The sequence below is a fragment of the Cryptosporidium sp. chipmunk genotype I genome (assembly GCF_004936735.1).
Source record: "Cryptosporidium sp. chipmunk genotype I strain 37763 chromosome Unknown contig_7, whole genome shotgun sequence".
Taxonomy (NCBI): domain Eukaryota; phylum Apicomplexa; class Conoidasida; order Eucoccidiorida; family Cryptosporidiidae; genus Cryptosporidium; species Cryptosporidium sp. chipmunk genotype I.
The window spans coordinates 13,997-32,231 of NW_027125616.1; the positions used below are offsets into that span (position 1 = coordinate 13,997).

Genomic DNA, 18,235 nt, shown 5'->3' on the forward strand with positions numbered 1-18,235 from the left:
TTTAATCATTTTTGCATGTTTTGGCGCCAAGTGGCTTAGTGGGGAAAGCAGCGGTATCAGAAGGAACTGAAAGTGTAAAAACCGTACAAGAAAAAGTTTGTGTTTGTATTTCAAATAATTATATTGACTATATGAGCACTTATAGTGTTTTTGAGTTAGGAAAGCTAGACGAAAAGGATTTTTCTGCAATAGCATGGTTAAATAGTGCATTAAGACGAAGAAGTGTGACTGAAAATGGTCGTCAGTTGGAAGAGGAACTTCTCGCAATTTCACAATCATGTATGTATACAATCACCGATTATAACGAGCAGATTGAATCAAATATGGACGAAATAAACAGTTTGATGAACAATTTCATTTCAAAGAGTGAAGAAAATAATAGAATTTGCAAGGAATTAAATTCAAAGATTAATGAATTTTCTAATTTATTAAATGTGAATGAAGACAAATATATCAGTAATATTAATATTGAGAATATATTATCTCTTTTTGAGAAAAAAGAAAAGCTAGAAACTGTTTCACAGATTCTAACAAATAATAGTAAATTTGAATCATTACTTTATGAAATTGAAAGCGTTCTACAAGACAAGGATACATTCTTAATGCTAATTAAAGAACAAGGCCAAGACTTTCATGAAATTATTAATAAGGTCTGTTCTTTGAGATTTTTAGTCAGCAGTTTGGAGTCAATACCAGAATTCTCTGCTAGAATAGAACGCTATAGAAGTCTCGAGAACGCAATACTTAATATGCTGGATGACTTCTTTCAAAATAAATTCATTAATGAAACTATTGAAGAAAGTGCTAATAATGAATTAATTCTAGTTTACTCCAAATTTGGTCATGACTCAAGATTATACAAAAAAATGATGGATATTATTTATGAACAAATAGAACAAGTATGGAGACTTTTATGGTCTTTAACTACATTTGGGTCACAAAATAAAGGATCTGAAGGCGACCAACTTAATAAAATTACTAGAAAGACTAATAGAAGTGGAAAACACTCTGCTATTATTTTTCTTCCAGCTATTGAAGATTTGGAATCAGCTTACTTCACGCAAGATATATTCAGAATTAGAGAAGATGAAGCCATTTCCAGATTCTTTTCGTGGTTTTCTGAACTTATCTCCTCAAGGAATCACATTATTGATTCAATTTTATTAAGCAACCATTCTACTATCACTATTTCAGAAAATATACAAACTGTTATTAAGAAATTACTTGGAGTTTGTATTCCAGATGTACAAGAATTTATAAAGATAATTGTCAACTCAATCACAAGTTCTAAATTTATTTTTCCTGAAAATTATTCAGAAAGCTTTGAAATGGATTCAGATTCTATATTTGAAGTAGATCATGATACAATCTCAACAATTGATGTTAAAGAAATTCGAACAATATGTGAGAGAATATACAGGTCAATTATTGACGGATTAGAACTAGTTGTTATTCCTGACTTAAATAAACAAGGAATGTCAAATTTTATATCAAGTCATTTTAATCAAGATCATTTTACTCATATTTCTGATATATTATTAATACAAGGAAACTTTGTGCAGTCACTTTTGCTTTGTGATTTGGCATGGATATTCCAAAGTATGAAGAATATCTCATCGAACTTAAAATCTTTAATTATTAATCAGTCTCCGGTTTCAGAGTATTCATCAGAAATTGAATCTAAAAGCTTAATTCTAGCTGAAAGAATTGGAGTATTACTTTCAAATGAGAGATTTGGTGATCATACACAACTTACTTTAATTCCTTTAGAGAATTATATCATTTTTTTCATCTCAATGATTGATTACTCACTCAGGTTTTTCCTTGAAAATGATTTAATTTACTTATTAAATCCTATTCAAAGTTCAGTTAGAGCTGAAACATTGAATCTGATTAAAAGTATTGAAAAAAAACAAAAGAATTCACATCTATTATTAACATCAGCTAATGTATTGGATAAAAATCTACTTTCATCATGTTTTGCTTTTCATTTTTCATTAATGAAGACCAGAAGGATTTTTTATGACTTGTTACAGACTTTAATGGTTCGTTGCAAATCAATATATTGCTCTACAGCTAAAAATGAAGACTCTGAGTCTAAATCTCTCTTATTAAATATATTTCATGATCAGATATGCTTTAATCAATATTCAATCTTTCAAAGGATTCAGGAAACTGTATCAGAATCTTTATCTCTTGAAATTAAAAATATTCTTGGAGATCAAGAATCTTCTTCTTTGAATCAGTTTGATTTCTTTGATAAATTTGGGTCTCAAGTATTAATTTCTCAGATTCTCTCGGATTCTATTGATATTATTTCCCAATGTTGCTCGTACCCAACTTTAGCGTTTTTTGAAGGATATAATCGTCTTGATTCCTGGAATAAAGAAGATATCAATGTAATTAACCAAATTCAAAATCTAAAAGATTCTGATACACAGTCTTTGGAAGAAGCTGTAATTTCCATTATAGAGAATTCAAGTATTCAACCCTATAGTTCCATTGTCTCTATTGGGGAGTACTTATTGAATATTGTGGTAACTTTAGAATCTACATGTAATAATAGTCCAGAGATGCAAAGTCAAATAGAATCTGAAAATCTTATTCCAGAACTTGTTAAAAAGGTATCATATATTGTTGAAGATACATATAGACGTCAGATATTTGAAATTGAATGCTTGAGCAAGCAAGGATGCTTACAATTATATGTTGATTCCAAATATATTCTTAGTATATTTGAGATACTTTTGCTTTATCACAAAAGTCCTGAATTTGTTGATTCTAATACTCAAAATAAATTACAAATTGAAGATAATGTTCAAGATCATAAAAATTACAATAATGAGGTATCCGTTGGTAATGAAATTTTATCTCTGAATAATGCATTGTTTATGATCATCTCAAATATATCTATAGAGTCTTCATTAAACAATAATCTTGTAGAATGGTACAATTCTTTGAAACAAAAGATTAAAAATATTGGCCAAGAATAATTTAAGGATTTATAAATACTAGAAAGAAAAACTATTTTATTAGAGAATATCGTATTTATTATCATTTTTTAATAATATACTAAATACTAAATTTCTGTCTATTTTTTATCTTATTTCTAAATTCATTATGTGCCTTTTCCCAAGCTTCTAGAAATTTTTTATTTCTTTCTTCTTTCTTCGTTGATGTGAATCTACTAAAATTCGAAATATCTGTCTCGATACCTCCTTTAAAAACTCTTTTCCACCATAATCTAATACTTGTATTAAGCTCCTTTTTTTCGAGTTCTAATACTAACATTCTAGTAACTTTCCTCTTTTTTTGTGTTGTATCAAATGATTCCACCTCTTTAATTGACCAAAATACCGTACTATCGTCATCTTTTACTTCATACTCAAACTCCTCAAGTAGTATCGTTTCTAAGCCGTACATTATCGTAACACTTTTCTCCGTTACATTTATTTTAAAATCTGTATTCTTCATTTCCGGATTAATTTCCACTATTACTATCAAATCATTTTCTGTCTGAGTCCAGTAATAATCTTTTCCACTCTTAGATCTCCCCCCAAAGACATAGTCATCCAGAGATAATGTCTTCTCTCGTGATACGTGTCCAGGCTCTATTTCTAATTCATCCGCTATTAAATTAGAACTTAATTTTTTATCTTCTTCACTTTCTCTCCGTCCTCCAATAGTAATTGATTGAGGAGAATCAAATCTAGTTACATTACAACCAGAACCAAGTCTTTCTGACTCCTCATCGCTACTAATCTCTATCTTATCCCACTTCGAATAGTCTACTCCTGACATTTTTCCACATCCCTTAATTTGTCAGGAACATGGCGCCACAAGATCGCATGACGTTGGCGCCAAAAATAATCTGATTATAAACAAAGGTAACGGAAAAGTATAAAGTAAAAAAAAAGTGGGAGAAGAATTAGTTTGATAGGGCTTAATGGGCATTTTCTTGAATAGTCCCAGTACAGGTTGAGGGAAGATATTTATTCAGAGATTTTGGTCATTTTTTTCTGTTTTTGAATTGAATAACAAGGCTAATTAATCTTTAAATATCCATGAGATTTGCTCAGCTTGTGGTAGGTCCAGCAGGATCAGGAAAATCAACATACTGCTCTACTATCCAGAAACATTGTGAAGTTACTGGAAGAACCTGCCACGTGGTTAACCTGGATCCGGCTGCAGAGCACTTTAACTACACATGTCAATTAGATATACGGGATTTAATTTCATTGAATGACGTAATGGAGGAGATTCATCTGGGCCCAAATGGAGGCCAAGTATTTGCTATGGAATACTTCATAGAAAATCTAGACTGGCTGGAAGAACAACTAAATAAGAATTTTGGAGATAATGACTACGTACTATTTGATTGTCCCGGACAAATTGAGTTATTTACTCATCTTCCAGTAATGAAGATTCTAGTAACAGCATTACAAAGGTGGGATTTCAGGATTTGTGGCGTCTATTGTTTGGATGTTGGGTTTCTTACTGATGCAAGTAAGTTTGTAGCAGGATCCGTCTCGGCATTAAGTACAATGATCCAGCTTGAAATACCGCATGTAAATGTTATTACAAAATGTGATATAGTCCAAGATGAGAACCTTGTTTATAGTTTCCTTCAAAGGGACTCTCTTAGTTTAATTAGCGATCTTGAAAAAGTTACTCCGAGCCACATAATGCCTCTAAATGTTGCTCTAGCGAACCTTCTTGAAGATTATAGCATTGTTTCCTATGTTCCTCTGAAGCCTGATGATGAAGATTCTGTTTCAAATGTATTGTTAAATATAGATATGAATCTCCAATTTCACGAAGAACAGGATCCAGCTATGAACTTTGACATTAACAATGATGAGTATTAGACTTTATATTAAAAGTCATGCTCTTATTTAAGCAAACAATATCAATTATCTTTTTCTGATCTCTAATCTAACTTTTATAATGTCTTTTTATTTTCTTTTAGTTCCAATTTCTAACTATGCTTTCTTGTCTAAGTCTTTAAAAACTATGTTATTGTTCCGAATCTTTAGAATTAAAAAGTCACGTAATTATCAATTTCACCAAAAACCTCAAACTAATCCCACATCCTAGACTGGAAATCTATTTTTATTATTGATTCTAAGTTACCGCCAAGACCACCCTTGATTGGCGCCATACGTGTCAAAAATATTAATTACGGTACCTAGGATGAATAAATAGGTATATTTGTAAAAATAAATATACGTTTTTAAAGTGGATAATAAAAAAAAGGTGGAATTGGGAGAGTTAAAGGAACAATTGAAAAACTCGTGAATTGAATAATGAGACCTCATGAAGGAGCTTAGAAATTTTATGAGAAAGTTATGTTCTGGCCTAATATTATTACTGACAATTGTGAACTTATCCAATTGTATTGAAGTGGATAAAGCTATTAATTATAAAGAGAATTCAAAATCAAACGAATCAATATCCTCAATAAGGCTTGAACTACCAAATTATAAAAGTAATTTTGAAATTTGTAGATTATGTGGCTGTGACTCTACAAAAGATACAAATAAGGAGGGAAACTTCAAGTCGTTTACATGCAGTAACTGCAATGGTATAGAACTTCAAAAAGGAGATTGTATTTTGCAAGGAGCAATTAGTGAATCCAACAATAGCAAGACTGAATTAGTTCACGGACTAGAAACTTCTGTATTTGGAGACTATAGAACTTTGTTCTTTGGAAAATCTGACTTTTTGACCAGCAGAAGGTATAGAAACAATCTATTAGCTCGTATTTTTGAACCAGAATTCACGTGGGAAAGGTTTTCTTATGGAGGTATTAAGGATAATTGTAAGATATATAGGGATGAGGACAAGGGCTTTGAACATTTTAAGTTAAGTTTTACTTATACACTAAATGGTAATGGAAATTGTACGCACCTTTTGCTCCACTTTGTGAATAAACATTCTGGAAGCACTTTATATAAGAATCTTCGTCTATTTAAAGGAATAGAAAGTGACAATAACCTTAATTCAATGATGGTTTTTAGGCATGATAATGTTAAAGTTGGACTAGATTCTCTTGAGAAAATTAATCTCCACCAGGAATTCAATATCACATCGTACGATTTACCTCCAACATTCTTATTTAGTACTGAACAACAAGAATGGGTACCGACCGGTATCAAAAATCAACAAATCATTATTAATCCAAAAATCATTCATGACAGGCTATTATTAATATTTCAGCTCATAAATTCTCAAACAAGCTCGACTCCAACTTGCAAACTGGATAATATTAAAGTCAAAGTTGTTGTTCAGTGCAAATCTGTAGCTTTTCCACCAAATCCAAAATATACAAAGGAGTTTGTTGAAGATAAACTTAAGAAAATCCATTCAAAGCATAATGATGAAGCTTTTAAGTTTTTCCTGCAAAAGTTGGAAGAAAAGCTCATGCATCTGCTTGGCTCAATTCCTAATGCTCTAATTACCTCCAATAGTGATGAATTAACACTCAATACTCCCTTGAGCAACCTTTCAATTCCTTGCAAAGAAGCTATTTATCTCGGCGATATTCCAAATCTAATGTCCAAATTCAACTATTCCTCTAAGTTTAATGAACACTCCAACTCGAGATCTTATATTACTTCAACACATGTTCTTGAAGATAAAGAGGAAGATAAACTCTTTAAAGACATTGAAAATGCACTTAATGTCAACTAATCACATCTAATTGCTTTAGACTTTCTTCTATTTTAATTAAAACTAATATTTATCCTCTTTAATTAACTCTACATGCACGCTTCAAAAATTTCCCGCCTAAAATTGCTCGTATATTAATTAGAAGTTAGCTTAATGTTTTTGTTTAAAAAACTAGAATCTTCTGCCTATATAAATAAATTTGCTCTCTTCTATCCTGTGAAAATTCTCTTCTACTCCTTAATTGGATAAATAAATGGTCTCTTTGAGAATTTATCGAGGGTGAAAAATTCATTTTGGCGGGCAACATGACCTAAGACACCCCTCTGGGCCTGTGAGTATAGAAAGACCAGGAGACCATTAATAGCAAGAAAAGTTTAAAAAAGAAGGTCAATTCTTTATGGATATTAAGGATTGATAGAGTAGTGCTTGATCATCCGAAAGGAGGCTTGCGTTAAAAAAAGGATCAGATGGTTCGTAATGGTGATCAAGGTCATCTAGACATATCATCTGCAGACAAGTCTGAGAAATGGGGTTTAAAACAAAAAGATGAAGAGATTCCGATCAGAAAAGTGGTGGAGGAATCAAGTCTAGAGTACTACGAGAGGTCATCGCGTTTGGCCTCGCACTTTGGGAAGGTTTATAATGGACTATATCCAGTAGGCCCAAGATTGCCGAGTTTCTCTTCATCAAATAAAAGGAGCAGGCTACAAAGTACATATAATGAGGATGAATTCAGCTCTAGCTCAGCAAATAGTTCTGTTATCAATTCTGACGATAAAATGTACATTGATTTTCCGATTCGAAACTTCTGGAAGATTGCAAAGACTCCCATAGATATGGAATCCCCACAAATTGGATACTGTAGAGGGTTTTATTATAGATTGCTAGTTCATCCCAGAGGAGGAAGCTGTAATGATTCCGAAAGTAGTTATTTGAGCGTGTTTCTGGAGGCACTCTACCATGAATCATATCCAGATGATTGGATTTTTCCAAATGTTCGATTTCAGCTTTCAGTTGTAAACTTTTTGGACCCCAAGGCGAACATCACGTCTTGGGCCCATTGGACCTTTTCTCATGATGCAATGAGCAGAGGATGGCATAAGATGGTTTCACATGTGAGACTTACTAGAGCCGCAGGCTTTGTTGATGAAGAAGGAACCGTATTAATTAGAGGTAGAGCTGAGCCTCCATTTCCAAGAATCTGGTCAAGATCTCCTAAATGTAGACCATGGAGTATATGGGGGACTCTACCGTATAGAAATGCATCAGCCCTGGCTCAGTACAAGCCTTGTATAACAGGAGCCCGCCAAGAGCAGAACCAAGGCTGTTCGAACCATCATACTATAACAAATCTTTGCGCCTTCCACGAATTAGCGGAGAATTCCAACAGAGGCCTTCTCTCTTGCAGAACAGAGTCATTATCTCCAGAAAGTTGTGGCCTCTCTCAACATCAACTAGAAGGCTCCTTATTAGTGGGGAGCACTCCTCTGTCAATTATGGACAGGCTTTTATGGTCCAGCAGTAACTTATTTGTCCCAACTCTGAGATCTCAGCTTAATGTGGACTTTGTTCCTGCATTTGTGCACCTGCTTTACCATATTAAGGAGTTTAGAAGAGCAATCTTCTCTTGGAACCCACGAATCCTCAAGAAATGTTCAACCCAGAATTCTAATTCCTCAGAAAGATCAAAGAGACCTGACTCTACCCACTCTCTCATCTCAATTATAGACTCACAGCAACCGCAAACATCCATTATTGAGGCTCTCCAGAAAACTTTTGCATACATGACCCTCTGGCCAATTGCCTATTCTGTTAAAAGGTCTATTCGACACGGCTGGCAAGAGAGAATCGCCACAGATCCATCTCTTGTAGATGACTGGTGCTTCTCTAAGTGTTGTAAATGCGGCGGCGAATTTGATTCCTATCCCAGGAGTCCCGACTTGACTGACACGTCATCCCCCACATCCACCGGAAGTGGGCGCCATTGTACTTCCGATAAGAGTACTCCAACTCAGAAACCTAATTCAGAAGAAAGGGAGTGTTTTAGATGCAAACTACCTCCAATTCCAGACTGCTCTTGGATTATGAAGGCTCTCTATATGAATGATTTGCAGAGAATTGACGTGGCTGACCCTCTAATGCGCTTCCACTGCTTCATTTTCGGCGCCATTTACTTGGAGTCCGCACATGCAATTCTTCAGATTGCCGCACATCACAGAAAGTCAATTCCCCAGAATCTCAAGGGTTCGGAAAAATTTGTTAATTTGGGAGTATCTGAAGGAAAGGATGAGTTTGAGAGGTCTGATTTTCCTGATGGTGAGTATAAAGAATTCAGGGAGTTTGAAGAAAAGAGTGCAGTAACGCGTAAGGCAAAAGACCAGAAACAGGGGCAATTCCAAGGCCAATATCAGTGCCAAGATCAAGATGAAGGTCAATACCAGTACCATGATCATGAACAAGGCCAAGCCCAAAACCGAGATATGAATATCTCAATTTCCTCCATATTTGATTTGGAGGAGGATCTGAGAGTACCTACAGAGTTTGATAATACCTGTAGAGTATTGTTTTCCAGTGTGGCTGAGGATGGAGGGGATTGCTTCTCGGACTACTCCACGTGTTGCCTTAGAGCCAAGCATATCCACTCAATCCCGAAGGCCATAGAGCATTATGCCCACCGATTTAAGAGATTCCCTGAAACTCTGTTCATCTACTTCACTCCTCCAAAGAATGCCAAAAAGGGAGAACTTTTTGACGTCCCTTTTAGACTTGAAGCCTCATTCTTGCTGGAGAATTCCAGTATAAATATGAATACAGGTATCGGAGTAGTTAATCAAGACTTTAAGGGTACAAAACACACTAATCATGGACAAAACAGTACCCAACAAGAGGATATTCAACCCCTAATAAGCGATCAATTTCAAGATGAGGACGGCATTGATGAAAGTGTTCCGGATGTCAAAAGCAAGGCTAGGAGCAACAAGGGAGCAGGAGGTCCTGATTCTGGCCAGAATAGCAGAGGCTTAGCATTGGACAATGACTCTGCTTTATGCCTTGAATCCAATGATGAGTACTCTTTGGAGTACGTCTCAGAGGACGGCTTTGATGAGAACCAAGATGTTTCTATCCAATCGGATAGCCAGGATGACACGACTGGGCGTAGGAGTGAAGCCAAGTCCCCAGATTCAGAGAACTTTTTTGGATCTTCCAGTCAATATATGGAAAAATGGTACTCACTATATGGAGTCGTAATTAAAGAGGGAGACGCTTCTGGAGGTAACTCTACTAGAAATGTTCATCAGCTTCTAATCAGACCTGAGGAAGATGGTCCCTGGTTTAGAATTTGTGATGGTCTGGTTGAGAGACTCATTCCCAAAATTGAGTTCACGGAGTGGAAGTGCCATGGTGGCTTCTTTTGTGCTGCAGCTGTCTACATCGCTGAGGACTACATTGATTCAATAGCAGCAGGAGATGTAATGGCTGACTGTGATATAAAGACTATTAATCCAAAACTTTACCAGGATACTCTGGATCTACTGAAGGTTTCCGAGGAAGAGCTTCAGTACATCCCATCCTGGGTATCCACACAAGTTAACACTTACGGTCCAAACAATGTGCATCTCGAGATTCCTTCTTCGGAGGTTGATCATCTTGCAATGTGTGTAGATATTGCAAACGTTACTGTATGTGATTCAACAACATGTGTCTTTGGACATCCTCTTATGGATGCAGGATTATCAATTGATCCCTATTCTCTATGGATGCTTGTAGACTATCGCTGGGGTTGGCCTTTAGTGAACAGTTACTTCCAGCTTCAAGAACCTCTAATCCAACCTTTCTCGGCGGATCCTTCCGTCATCCTATCTGGGAGGACTATTCTCACACCTTCAGCCCAAAAGCTCCTCAACTCACTAGCATTCGAATCTCTACGAGACGCCGTCCCCAAATTCTGGGGTATGCTATTGGATATTATGTTAGGACCTGACTTGGACTCCAAAGATTTGAATGCCATTCTCCAAGTTGTTCCTCACCTTAGATCCCTCTCTGCTAACATATTTCTTGAGATTTACAGGCTCTTAGAAGAGTTTGGAATCTCTGAAGAATCTCAAAATCTTTTATTCTCCCAGTCAGAGCTATACTCGTCTCTTGAACCAAATGTTGACCACTGTGAAACAGATAGAGACGATCGTCCAGACCCAGACTTAGAACTGGATCAAGATCAAAAACACGATAAGGGCTGTTTAAAGGAGTATTTAAAGAACAATATCTCAATAGAAGATAAGCTGGTACCTTATAATAAGGTGAAAAGGATTCTTTATCCTTCAATTCCGTCTCATCCTTCAAGCTTTCAACATACTCAAACTCAAATCACGCCATCTTACAATATTGCTCTGAATTTCATTAATAGGCTTCATGTCCAGCTCTGGCCTCATCTTATTCACTTTATCTATGAGCTCCTTCCTGTTGCTATCACTATTAGACTCAAAAGGCTTCTTTTCAAGAGTAGTGACGACCTCCTATTCGATCCTAGACTTACTCCTGAGGATCTTTGTGCCAGGTTCTTAACAGAGTCCAAGTTCCTATTGGAATCTAGCTGTTGTCCACTCAACTTGATTAGATTTTGTGATAACAAACAGCTTCTGAATGCTGCAATAAACCAGGTATCAGCAGCTCTAGATATACATGGATCCTCCTCTATAGCATCTTCCTGTTCTCTTTCTTGCCCCACAAACAGAATGATTGATAGATTTGCTTTAGAGCTCGGAAGTTCTAGCTTTGTGGTTCCAATATTGGTATATATTACTCAGATACTTCTCTCTGGAGCTTTACATAGAGTATCATCAAAGTTGCTTCCGCCTGGTGCTTTATCTACTTGGCCTACAAACTCTTCTAATCAAGAGTCTCTATCTTTGGCAGGTATTGAAAATCCTCTTTCTCATAAAGATTCAACGCCTTTAAAGCAGACAACAGGCTCGAAGAAGAGGAACTCTTCTAATAAGTCTTCTTCTGGGACAGTTAGTTCCAATGGATCCATAGTACCAAATCCTCTTACAGAGGCAATCCAACATCTCCAAGTGAACCAGGTATCATTCAGTCATATTGATCCTTATGTATTTATTCCTCTCCACACATTCCACGCTGTTTCGACTCCCTTGCTGGTAAGCATCATCTTTGAGCATGACCTCATTGGAAGGAAGTCTTTTGCATCTGAGAGCTTACTATGTGCTTCTAGAGTCCTTCATGTGAATAGACTCGCGACTGTAAGACACTTATACTCGGCAATGCGAAAAGTTCTCTATCAACAGTTTCTAGATACCAAGATTTCCAGTCATTTAGATACACCAGATATCACGCCATTGGAAACCCCTCAATCTAAGAACAATGGTGATCACAATACAACAGGAGGAAGACAACAATCTTCAGGTAATAATCACGTCAATAGGAGGAACACTACAACTCATATTCCGATACCTATTGAATGTGAAGGTTTTGATTTAAGTTGGATGCCAAGTAATCCTCTGGATGTTTTTTGTCTTTATTCCTTGAGACCAGATACCGAACCAACAAGAAAAGGAAGACTCAAATATACTTATATGCAACCAAATGACTTCCTAGAGAATCATTACTATGGACCTCACAAATCCAACTATGTCACGCATTGTGATGTTGCAGTTCTCATTTGTGTACCTCCGGAGTTGAAGCTCCAGATACCTCCTGGATCTCAGAATTCTGATCAAATATCCAAAAGCTCTTCTTCCCAAACTAATACAGGCCCAGGAACTGGACCGGGAATTGTGGGGAAAACAGGAACAGGAATGGGAGCAGGGGCAGGAGAATCAGACTTAGATTGTGCTTGTTTGTATACATGTCCAAGTCACATAGCTCACTCACTGGTATGTCAGAGCTCTAGGATGATAGAAAAAACTGTTCCAAAAATTGTCTCTCCTTTATTCAAGGCCAAGCTTATAGATCCTTTATGGTCCAGTACTAAGTTCCCAATGAATGACGATTCAGTTGCTCCTCTTTTGATCTTTAAGTGGTTTGACCAGACAACTTTGGATATCACTTTGTTAAGTGCTTCTATATGTGAGGCAAGAAAGTCTCTGAGAGATTGTATCGTCTCTTGGGTATTTCCCAGAGCTAGAAGGATGGGATTAATACCTCAAAACTCATCAAAAGAGACTCCAAATGCAGATGATTACACAGTTTTGGAGGAATGCCATATTAGAGTATGTCAAAATGTGAGGAGATGGACTTCATCAATTAAGAAGATCAACAGGACGACAGGAGATGTATTCATTGTTCAGAAAAGATCCAGTAATCTGGGATCGTCTCAACCTCTGATTTCTGATTGTCCATTCATCTCACCCTTTATAACAGCAGCCTTGTCGTCAAATTCATATTCAAGTATTGTGGATGACTTTCCAACTTCTCTTTCAAAGGATGAGTTGTTGACAATAATTACCAGCATGAATACTAAGAGAATTAACCAGCTTGGGATCTTTAATACTCCAATAAAGGGTGTCTCAGGAAATAACTCTCCAAGTATATTAGATCTAAAAAAGAATAATTTGGAAAGAACTTGGCAGGTATCTGCATCTTCTATTGGGGATTCTAAGTTAGCATTTTCCCAATTCTTTGATGTTCTTAAGCATGGGGATGACTCTGGGGACTTTTTAGCATCCCAAATTGAGGACCTGGATATTCATTCATACCAAAACAGCAGCTGTAAGATTTCTATGGAAGAGATTTCTTTAATTAAATCTTGTACCGACCAGGGGAATTCATCGAATCAGACGGAGAAAGGTAGTAATTCAATAACTGGAGTGAATTATGAGATCACTTCAATGGATTTGAAATCAGGAATAACAACTACTACTATTGCTAATGCTAATAATAGTACGGTACAGAATTTAAATACAAGCTCTACTCACAATGAATCATCAGTTGTTTCCAGTAATGCTGTAGTTGGAGGAGTGGCAGCGGCTGGAGGAGGATCCAAGAAGAAGAAGAAAGCCTCCAAGAAACTTCCCGGAATTCCTTCACTACAGAAATCAAGCATTGTAAAGGCCTTAAATGCTCAGAGACGATTAGAATCTCAATCTATCAAGCTTGTAGAAAATGATACTGCTGACCTATCAGAATTGAGAGGAAGAGAACGAGATCAAGATCTAGATCAAGATCAGGATCAGGATCAGGATAGTCATAATTATCAGTATCATGAAGAGTCTAAACAGGATAAAAGAGGCGAAAAGCATAAAGGTGATAAGGACAAAGGTGAAGAAAGTGGTGTTAAAGGAAGCAATCTGGCTACGGCTTCTAGTAAAGATGCTAACACTTCAGAATCTATGGAAAAGGTTAGTTTGGATATTAAACCAGATTCGTCTTCTTCTTCTGTCTCAACAACTCTTAGACCTGAAAAACTCCAGAAAGTTCCTGACGAACTCTTTCAAATCGCCCTTGAAAGTCTTTCTGGAGACTCGTTCAGCATCTCAAGCATAGTTAGCCGACTATTGGAGCGTGTTATACACAAGTTTACCGATATTTCCAATAGGATGAGGGAATCCTCTTCTCTCATTCCTGGAGTATTTTCCGAGAATAGTAGCAGATCAGAGTTCTTAATCTGGATGAATGGACTGAACGACCTTATAAGTAACTTGTCTCTGATTGGAGGGAGCAAGAAGGTTGACCAAATTCTCATTCAGAGAGAGATTATACAACTCCTCAGGAGACTTCTTTCGGGCGAGCCAAGCTCCCAACAACTTTCCAGTGTAGCATCTGAAAGTCTTTCCTCCATCCTTAAATCTTTAGAAGATGGGAGCCTTGAGCCTTGCCTTAGATTAATAATCTCCAATATTCCACAAATGGGATCGGGATCTTTGATTTTTTCAGAATCAGTATCAGGATCATCTGGATCAGTAATACCGATACCTGGATTAGTATCTACGATACCTAAATCAGGATATATTAAGAAAGAGCCATTCAGCAGTTACCACAACAATATGTACAATATACTAATACCGGTACATCAAAGATCTGCAATTTTATTCACAGTATTACTAATTGAAAGCTTATCGATACTGTCTCCTAGTTCAGTAATAGAGATGCATTTGGGATTACTTCCCAAGACAGACTACATAAGGTCAAATTCGTTAATTAAATCAACGGGCTATAAGTCAGTCAAATCATTTGTCTTATTAGCATTCTTTCTGAGTGTTTTTGGAGTTAAGGATGCAATGGATATCATATTATCTTTACAGGGAGTTAAAGGATTTGAGAATCTATTGATCAGAATGGCGTCCTATACTATAGGCCTGAGACAATATGCAACCAGTAACTTTATTACTGAGAACACTGAAAAACTTCGTGGCCATCCGTCTTTAGATTGGGTATCGTCTCTGAGGATTACGGATAAGCTGGCAATTAGTGAGGAGGTTCTTAAGAAGACTTTGGAGGTTATTTGTGATCATTTCTCTACAAAGAGTAATTCTGCTTTTGCTCAAAATAAGAAGACTTTGGATTTAATACAAAACGTTGAAGGAATTGTCAGATTTTCAGATATCGACGACTTTGCATATGAAGAAGCTCAGCTTTTGGAGATGAGAAAAGTCGCAAAAGATGCTCCTCAAGTATTGGTTAACAACAAAGACCTATGTATCGTTCTTAAGCCCCCTTTCTGGTACTGCTCAATCCAAGGAACAAGTGTGGAGGATGAGGACGAAGAAGAAGAAGACTTGGAAGACGATGAGGAAGAGAACTACAACGACGAGAACGATATTGAAGACGAAGAAAAGAATGAGGGGAGAATAAGGCTAAGAAACAAGCGTGGTCAAAAAAGCCATGAGGATGATGAGGAGAGCAATAGGGATGAGAAAACTGGCTCAGGGGAGGGATTGAAAAAGAAAACAGTGAGTAGTGTTATGAACGAAGAAGAAAATGATTCTGATAGCGAAGGTGGGAAAGATAATGTTAGGGAGGTGAAGATCATAGACGGTACTACCGACGGATTTGAGAAGATTCTCAACAGTGGAAAAATGGAGAGCATTTCAGACTTCTTCAGATTACGCTGTAAAGGAATAGGATTGGGGAGAGGTAACAAGAGGATTATGAAAGGACTTGCCTTAAAGCTTGGAGTTGAAATTGGAGGACCAATATTGGTTCTGAAGAATGAGGAGGTGAAAGAATATTACAATAAGAGTGAGACCTTGACTCAGGTTCAATGCCAGTACATATTCTTGTGTCACGGACAGATTCAAAATTCTTCAGATAAGAGTGTATCATTATCAAATATTGTTTCAAATGCTTCAAATAGGATATTCTCAAAATGTCTTTCATCAGATGGAGGAGATTCAATTGCAAAATTTAATGTTTGCGAGCACATCAAGTTCAAGAATTACAATAAAGGATCTCCATCCACCTTCTCTTTGTGTACATGTACCTCAAAACCAGGTAACGTAAATAAAATTAGAGCTTATATGCATCAAATTGGTCATACTATTGTTGGAGACTCTAAGCATCTTGGTCAAAAGCAGCTGAGCTTGGATAGAAGATACTTCCCCAACATATTCTTCTATTGTACTCATTTGGAGATTCCTATAATGCAAAATAATATGGAACAAGATGGTGATCACGAAGTTAAGGAAAATCGTGACGATACAGTATCGGATGGTAATGCAATCATTTGTAAAGAAAGCATCAAAGTAATGGTTCCGGTTTCGAGAGATATCATGGAGCTTCTTGAGAACGACTTTGAAATCACTGAGAAGTTCTCTGATATGTACTTTTGTAACTTTTATAGGACTAATTCTGAGCTGGAAAAAGCCGAAAAAGCTCCACAAATCATTGCTTCTGATGCTGATCTAGAGGCCAGAATTGAAGATGAAGCAGAATTAAATGAGCCTAAAGCTACAAATGTTTTATTTGGGGACAATATTAGGCCCGGTAACGTTAATAATAGCGGTATTAATGATAATTTAAACATCAGAAAGGGTTATAGAGCTTTAGAAAAGAGAGATTTAGAGCCTCCCAGTATTTCAAATACTTTAATAGCTTCTCTTCCTGGGCTCGGATTTGGTCTTACTCCCTTTCTGGGAATGCCTAATTCCCAGTATGCTGTAAGTGTTAATTGTTCCCAAGATGAGAAACCATTGGTATGTAAACAGGATCAAGGATCTTTATCCTCTTCTTCAGGCCATACCGTTATGCCGCCAGATTCAGTTAACTTATCGGCCCCAAATCCTACATCCTCTACTCCAGCCTCTGCTTTACATCCGAAAACTAACACTGGTACGTTTAAATCATTTGGATTTGGGAAGAATTTTCTGACCTCTTCCTTTGATAACACAGCAAGCGCTGGAAGTATTGGAGAAATTGGGAGAGTCGGAGGGGGAATTGGAAATATCGGAGGTATCGGGAGTGGTATGACGGTTAACAACGCTAATTTAAGACACACGTCATCACAGCAAAACCCAACTGGAGGTGTAAGTAGTGGTGTAGGTGGAGGTGGAGGTAGTAGTAGTAACAACAGCAACAGTTCTCTTCCGATAAAGACGCATCCAAACTTAGTTTCTTGTCTTTCAGAGCTAAACTCCAAATCTGATGGATCTGGACTGGGAATTGGACTGAATGCAAGTAGCTTGGGGCCAGGCGGAGGAGGTATTTTTCATCAGAACTTTATATCGGGAACTGGATTGTTAGGGGTAGGAGCAAGAACAGGAACAGTAACAATGGGAGGAGTAGCAGGATTAACAGGAGCAGGAGCAGGAGTAAGAGTAGGAGTTTCACCGTCGTCGAATTTCCAGCATCATAGCAGCAGCACAGCTGGTGCTGTAAGTAATGGAAGATATGGAGGTCTAACAATGAGTAACGGTATCGGGATAGATGGTAACGGCACAATGGGTAATAATGGAGTCCAGATGCATCCACAACAGCAACAGAGTCCAGGGGTCAAACATGGTTGGAATACGCAAGGTATACTTCAAAACACAAGATGGAATTCACCTGAAGGTAATAATGATGGGTTTGTAGGAATTGGAGGAGTAAATAGAATTGGAGGATTGGGGGGGGGAGGGGCAGGAGCAGGAGTAGCAGGAGGAGTGCTTTCTGAGGAGATGAACGTAAATCAATGGAATAATGTGATTGGTGGAAACTTTAGAGGTATAAACTCCAGAGGAATGAATAACGTTGGAGGACTAAACTTATCAACAGTCAATTTGGTTACGGGAGTAGGTATTGGTGGTAATATTGGTATTGGTAATATTGGTGGTGGTCACACTGGAATAGTAAATGTGGGTGGAACAGGAAGTACCGGTGGAACAGGAGGATCTGGCTTATGGGGGCAACATACTGGTCAGCAACAACCTTCAATTATTGTTGATCCTCCATCTCAAGGAAAGCACTCACCACTACCACAACAAATTGGAGGTATCCACAACCTGGTCTCGAATTTGCACGCTAAGAATATGCAGGATGGAATTATTTCGCAGAGATTTGATACTTTTTCTCATGAAAGAGGAGATTCGGAACATTTGGAGTCTAGACAAACAAAGAAGTCTCAATTTTAACA

General features: G+C 37.1%; 5 protein-coding genes across 5 annotated transcripts; 4 read left to right on the plus strand and 1 right to left on the minus strand.

Annotated features, from left to right (window-relative positions):
- Positions 1–131: 131 nt before the first annotated feature.
- Positions 132–2,993, plus strand: ELE39_003620 (uncharacterized protein; the record flags this gene model as incomplete). The annotated part of the gene is made up of 1 exon (XM_067346724.1): positions 132–2,993. One exon carries the CDS (start codon positions 132–134, stop codon positions 2,991–2,993), a length of 2,862 nt encoding a protein of 953 aa, XP_067200037.1.
- Positions 2,994–3,072: 79 nt separating this feature from the next.
- ELE39_003631 (Low complexity) lies at positions 3,073–3,801 on the minus strand (the record flags this gene model as incomplete). Its single annotated transcript, XM_067346735.1, has 1 exon — positions 3,073–3,801. One exon carries the CDS (start codon positions 3,799–3,801, stop codon positions 3,073–3,075), a length of 729 nt encoding a protein of 242 aa, XP_067200048.1.
- Positions 3,802–4,064: 263 nt separating this feature from the next.
- ELE39_003642 (type ATpase) lies at positions 4,065–4,868 on the plus strand (the record flags this gene model as incomplete). Its single annotated transcript, XM_067346746.1, has 1 exon — positions 4,065–4,868. The coding sequence occupies one exon, from the start codon at positions 4,065–4,067 to the stop codon at positions 4,866–4,868; it is 804 nt and encodes a 267-aa protein (XP_067200059.1).
- Positions 4,869–5,316: 448 nt separating this feature from the next.
- ELE39_003653 (uncharacterized protein) lies at positions 5,317–6,693 on the plus strand (the record flags this gene model as incomplete). Its single annotated transcript, XM_067346757.1, has 1 exon — positions 5,317–6,693. One exon carries the CDS (start codon positions 5,317–5,319, stop codon positions 6,691–6,693), a length of 1,377 nt encoding a protein of 458 aa, XP_067200070.1.
- A 446-nt stretch (positions 6,694–7,139) lies between these two features.
- On the plus strand, positions 7,140–18,233 carry ELE39_003545 (large having a MATH plus UBC hydrolase plus type I pseurousyn plus hexapeptide; the record flags this gene model as incomplete). Its single annotated transcript, XM_067346649.1, has 1 exon — positions 7,140–18,233. The coding sequence occupies one exon, from the start codon at positions 7,140–7,142 to the stop codon at positions 18,231–18,233; it is 11,094 nt and encodes a 3,697-aa protein (XP_067199962.1).
- Positions 18,234–18,235: the final 2 nt, after the last annotated feature.